This window comes from Aegilops tauschii, chromosome 2 (assembly GCF_002575655.3).
Source record: "Aegilops tauschii subsp. strangulata cultivar AL8/78 chromosome 2, Aet v6.0, whole genome shotgun sequence".
Taxonomy (NCBI): Eukaryota; Viridiplantae; Streptophyta; class Magnoliopsida; order Poales; family Poaceae; genus Aegilops; species Aegilops tauschii.
The window spans coordinates 30,709,858-30,716,212 of record NC_053036.3 but is presented as its reverse complement, the minus strand read 5'-3'; the positions used below and the strand labels follow the sequence as shown (position 1 = coordinate 30,716,212).

The window sequence follows — 6,355 nt, the reverse complement described above, 5'->3', positions numbered from 1 at the left end:
TATCATACGCCATGCAGAAATTCTCTGTAGCTACAGTGATGCACTTGGTAGGCCTAAACTCATATGTTGGGGTTTCTTGAACTGATATGTCATACCTTGATCCGTCAGAGTTCAGGATGCATTCAGCAGCAGACACCTAATCTCTCCTTAAATTTGAATGTGCGACCCTGCTGGTTGCTCACTACGTGGTTCTTGTTCATTGTGCACTATGCTATCTTCTCATCTTATATGGAGTTCATTACTGGGGGTGCTTTTTGGATAATGTTGCTCCAGGTATGATGTCGTTTGTTTGTCATGTTCATGACTTGTAGTAATGACTTTGTGTTCCCCCGTTGTAATCTTAATCGTTTGTTTGTCATGTTCATGACTTGCTGGCCGCGTTTGGAAGCCCTGTAAGTACCATATTATAGCTCTGATCTCTTTGGTTTATCTATAAGATTCAACCCTAAACTCTAAACCGGCTAAGTTTCAACCCTGAACCATCAAAACCGGATATATTACTTGATTTATTACGATAACTTCTTGTTTCCCGTAGAAAAATCACACTGATATTACAAACACTGGTAAGAAGGATACACCGTGACACACGCAGATCCGTCTGTCCTTCTTATAATCGTGTTATTCTGAACTCTGCTGAGTTCTGCAGACACTGAAATCGTAAATAGCACACGGTGACAGAACGAAATCATGGGGATTTCAATGGAGTCGGATGGAGTTCTGTTTACGGCAGGGCCTTGGTCTCCGGCTTGTGCGGGTTGTGCTTCTTCTTGTGGTGGCCGCCGCCGCGGGGCTTCTTCCCGATGTTGTGCGTGGTCGAGGGGCAGAAGGCCGACGCGCACTCCGGGGACGCCACCGACGGCGTGGCGGTGGTCTTGGCGCCGGCGACGACGCCGAAGGTGGTGGTGCCCTCGGACAGCGGCACGATCTTGGACGGCTCCTGGCCGGGGCACGGCGCGTTGGAGGCGGCGCTGTGGAGCTGCGCGACGCAGTCGGCGCCGTGGAGGTCGGTGGCCAGGGGCACGCTGAAGGCGCCGGTGCGGTCGAGGCCGCCCACCGCCTTGCTCTCGTACTCGCCGTGGACGTTCCTGCACTTGATCGCCACCCGGAGACGCTTGAAGGCTTCCTCGGCCTTCATGTCCTTCCTGGTGCAGCCGGCGCACTTGGCCAGGCCGACCACCACGGACGCCGCCTCGGCGTTGGCGACGGTGGCCGCCAGCAGCACGGCGCAGACGCCGAGGAAGAATGCTCTCGGAGCTGCCATGTTTGAGTCTCCTCTATGAACTGAGCTGCCTGCTGGCGTGAAGTAGCAGCTCGATGGATGGATGCAACTGGCGACGCATGACTTATATAGGCCTCCGCTCCGCATTGGTCGGCACGGCACAGCTCGATGGATGATCTGGTTGAATGCTCCATTGGTGGTGGTGGTCGGCCGTCGATCGGCGCAGTGAAGCGAGACAAGGAGAGACCGGCTCATTTGGCGCGCCGAATTTGCAGATGGCGAATTAAAACTCCGTCGGCTGATCACGCCATGCACTGCATGCATGCATGCGTCGACCGTCGATTTGATCCACGTCATTGGCCAGTTACTCGGTTGGTGGTCGACTCGTGCGGTGGTCGATCGCGTCCCTCAGCTGGCATTATGCTTGCACCCTCAGGTCGGTCAGCAAGTTCACAACATGTCCATCGCTTGCTCCTTGGATATATACCACGTCGATCGAGATGGTTGCCTCCACTCACTCTGTTATGCTCTGCTGCCTCATCACTCTGTTCCAGGTATGGCATGAGTTCAGGAAACCCGGCATATCGAGGGAACGACGACATATCGTGGCGTACGTTATCTCTGGTCTCTGCACATAAACAGGATCCATGGTAGAATTGTGCCTAAAAATGTAGCAAGGTACCTCATTCCGAGGCAGTAAAGCAGCATGGACCGGTGAGGACAAATATACTTTTGCTACATATATGTCCTGCAGTATATCAATCTGATCAAGGCTCTTGATCCGCTGATCAACATAGGTGACAATTGACACCAATGTCTGAAGGGTCACGGATTTACCTCTGTGTTTACAAGTGTCATAGTTTGCCCTTACAAGGAAAACCGGAACATAGTTGTGTGTGTGCGAGAAAAATTTCAATCTATTTATCAACTGTCAAAGTATTACAAAGATCATCAAAAATAAAAAATACATCCAGGTCCGTTGACCACCTAGCGATGACTACAAACACTGGAGCGAGCCGAAGGTGTATATTCGATAGACGATGTTCACTCTCTTCAGGGTGATAAGGCATCATTGTATGAAGGTTGTTATCACTCCAGAAAATAATTCGCAGCACGAACAATTCCATATTTATAAATATATATATGTTTTAGATGTCTACTCATACCCCAATGAACGATGAATAGAGCTCTGCCTGTCTCATAAAGACCAATATATACAACAGATTAGCACCTTAGTAGTGATAGAATAAAACGCTGGCTTGCAATCCCAAGATGGACTGTTTAAAATGCACATGGACTTGTACATAGCGGGGAAACCTTCACCGGCCACTGGTAGAAAAAAGCCCTTTAGTCCCGGTTCGCAACAGCCTTTAGTCCTGGCTGTGCAACCGGGACTAAATATGCGTGACTAAAGACCCCCCTCCCCCTTAGTCGCGCCTCTTACGGACCGCGACTAAAGGCTTTAGTCCCGGTTCTTGTGGCTGACCGGGACTAAAGGCCCGTCCACGTGGGCGCCCGTGGTCCGTCGGGGCGGAGGACCTTTAGTCCCGGTTCTTGTGGCCAACCGGGACTAAAGGCCTCCTCCGCAGGTTTAGGGTTTTAGCCCCCCTAAACCTGGTTTCTTTTTAGTTTGGAGTGTTTTATTTCTTTTATATTATATTTTGTGTTTTATTTTAATTTTGATAAAGTTTCAGTACACATATTCTACGCTACTATATACATGCATATGAAATTTCAAACAAGAAGAATTCAAGAGGAATATATAATATATATTCAATCTCGGGTGACCATATACAACTTCGAACAAGTTTCCATACACAATTAGGATGGATGACCATATACAACTTCGTACAAGTTTCAATCTCGGGTATGCATATAAATTTCTTCGTCCTCGGTATAGTGTTATCCTTTAGGATTGATGACTTCCCTCATGAAAAATCCTGCTAATTCTTCTTGAATTGGTCGGAAGCGAGCTTCTGGACTAAGCCTCCTCCGCAAGTTATCCGTCGCGTTCCGCACGCTATCCGATGCCTTCCGCTCAGAGGTGTGTCTCCGGATGTTCTCACAAACATAGTATCCACATAGATTGGTCCCCGGTGGCTGCTTATCCACATTAACTAACCTTCTGAAATCTAGCTCATGTTTGAATTCACCGACAATTTCTTCTGAGAACCGTCTCCAAACCCTACAGGGCAAAGAAAATTAAATGAACAAGGGAGTTATTAGTTACTTGATATTAGGAAATGAACGAAAGAGACCAATCGATATAGAGCTCAAATGATTGAAAATAATTACTTTTGCAGCATTTTTCTCATGTCGGCCCAACGCTTTGGATCCGAATCCATAGAGTCCATGATTAGAACTCTGAAGGTGTGAAGTTCAATATTTAGCAGAATCCAGTGGAACCTGTGGACACGTTGCATGCACAGTCATGCATAACTCATCGATTAGACATACCATGCAAAGAGTAAACAAAAGAGAATGGGCACAAGAGAGAAACACTCACCCAAAATGGTAAGGAAATAGAATATGACTTTTGAGTTGATGCTTTCTAAGAAACTTGTACAAGTCTTTCTCCACGTCTTCGGGGTGATGTTGTAACACATGTCCATTAACGATATGTGGGTCAATGAACCCAACATCATGGATGTTTCTTATTTTGCATTCCCAAATCTTCAATCTGCATAATAGCGTACGCAACAATATAGTTAGGACAATATATATATATATAGTGCAGGCAATGAAGAACGAGATGAGGTAGAAATAAATCACTTACAGAACGTAGCAACTCAGCATAGATTTGTCGAGGTCGCACAGATTGAACAGCTGGAACAATTCACTCATATGAACTTCTACAGAGTACCGTTTGGTGTGATGCTCATCTGTAACATCCGCATAAATATATTCTTTGTCGGCCCATGTTATGAATTGCTTGTACCAACGTAGCAGATTTCGCATTTGTGGTGGTAGACTCTTTTCCCGCGCAGGCTCGACGAGAGGCCCATTCCGCACATATTGTAATGCTATCTCACATACTGGCGCATCCTCAAGGCCTAAGAAGGCACGAAGAGTCAAACCCATCTCGGACGCTTGTTTCATGGCACTCGCTATAGTCAATCCAAGTGCTGCCGCAGCTGCTATGATCTCGGGGTCCTCTTCCGGACCGGCTTTCACTATGAGCAGGGGGATCGATTGTTTCTTCTGCATCCCGAGCTGGTCAACTTGTTTCCCGCTTTTTTTACTTTCTTCTTTCTCCTCCTTCAATATTTTTGCTTGCCTACGAAGTTCATGTCCATAGTCGTCAGGCATATTCAGCTCGGCTTGGGACGGTGTCGTCAAAAAATCCTTAGCCCACTTCTTTTGCTTCTCGGTGAATACTTGCTTGGGCTCAGGCTCTTTTTTCGCCTTCATATCCGCCTTCCATTTCTCATAATCAGCAGACGCGGCCAATTTGGTTTCAGCTTCACTAAGTTCCCCAGGCCTTGGGAGGAGAGGCTTCAGTGATGGCTCTGGTACCCTTGTGGTCTTAGGTACATAAGGGTCCGGGTTAATAGTCCAGGAGCGGGTTTCCTTGCTGTCCGCCTGCTTCTGCTTCTTCGCCGGAGGTGGATTGGGGGGCGTCGTACCCGCCGGAGGAGGATTGGGGGGCGTCGTACCCGCCGGAGGTTGTGGATCGGGGGACGGCGTCGAATGGCGTGAAGGAGGTGTAGGTGAACCACCACGACCACCACCACCGCCACCACCGCCACCACCACCACCACCACCATCGGAGGGGGGTGGACTTGCTAGCCTTGGCGCCTCGCCTGGAAACACTATGTACTTCTTTTTCCATAGAATGAACTGGCGCTTGACATCTCCAAGTCTTCTCTCCCCTTCGGGTGTAGGTTTGTCAATCTCCAGGTCCTCAAACCCTTGGACTATGTCTTCCACCGTGACACGAGCATAGCCATATGCAATGGGGTTGTTGTGGTGGAGTGCTCCAGGTGTACAGGGTAAAGCACTGCCGCTAGCTACCTTCGTGGAAACGTTCCCCACGGGATAATGCAGATCACATTCTTTCATCTCCTTTACATCATCCACGGGGTAGTGAGGCTCCGGTGCACGAATCTCGATCATCGGTGCACTAGCACCAGGCGGGGCATCCGTGGAAGCCACGCTGCTTCTCCGCTGCTGGCTTCCGCGATCCGCTTCATGATCTTCATGCGGCCCTGCAGCCGATTTTTCATTCACTAGTTCATGCACGGTCTTCTTCAACTCATGGAGTTCCGATGCAAACTTCGTCATAAGATCTGCATCCCGGTCCGTCTTTCTCTTACGGCTTCTGTAACAGTACGGGTCATTGTCTTGGGAAAACCCTACTTTCCACGGAACTTTGCCTTTGCCTCGTACACGTCCTCCGTGTTCATCATTCCCGAGGGCTGTTGTCAGTGCGTCTTTCTCTCTGTTAAACTTGATCAAGCCCTCTTGAGCTTGGGTCATTGCGTCAATAAGGGCTTGGGTGGGAGCAAACTGTCTCTGCCGGTGAACACACACCCCTGTCTCCGGGTCTAGTGATCCCCCATGCCCGTACCACCAGCTTTTGGCCCTTGGGTCCCATCCCTCTGTACCTAGAGGGATTCCTCGCACCCTCAGGTCCTCCTCCATCTTCTGCACCTAGGCTCCGAAAGGCGGTATCCTCCTGGCCCCATAATATGATGGAACTTTTTCTTACTCGCATTATCCTTATTTTTTTTCGATATTTCCTTGAAATGCTCCGATTGCTTTTGCCTCACAAATTCTGGCCAATCATCTTTCAGTTTCTCATGTTGTCCATTGAAATCCGGAGTCTTGCCCTTGTTGACATAGTCACGGGTTAAATTTTTCTTGAAGTTCCGGAATGCTTCGCCCATCTTCTGAAGAGCGAACTCTTTAACTAGCCTCCTCCTCTGACGTCCACCCGGAACCTCGTTACCGAATTCATCGACTTTGTTGTATTCCAGAGGTAGAATGAAATGTTCCATAAGCTTTCTCCCGCAATCCTTTTTCGTTCTCTTGTCGACAAAACTGAAACCAAGACGTGCCTTCTTTGGCTCCTTCCATTCCTGGACGGTGATCGGGACGTTGTCTCTAACAACGACTCCGCATTGGTTGATAAAC

General features: G+C 48.7%; 1 protein-coding gene across 1 annotated transcript; it reads right to left on the bottom strand.

The window, feature by feature from the left end:
* Positions 1–505: 505 nt before the first annotated feature.
* LOC141041504 (uncharacterized) lies at positions 506–1,319 on the bottom strand. Its single transcript, XM_073507777.1, has one exon. The coding sequence runs from the start codon at positions 1,259–1,261 to the stop codon at positions 722–724; it is 540 nt and encodes a 179-aa protein (XP_073363878.1). The 5' UTR covers positions 1,262–1,319; the 3' UTR covers positions 506–721.
* Positions 1,320–6,355: the final 5,036 nt, after the last annotated feature.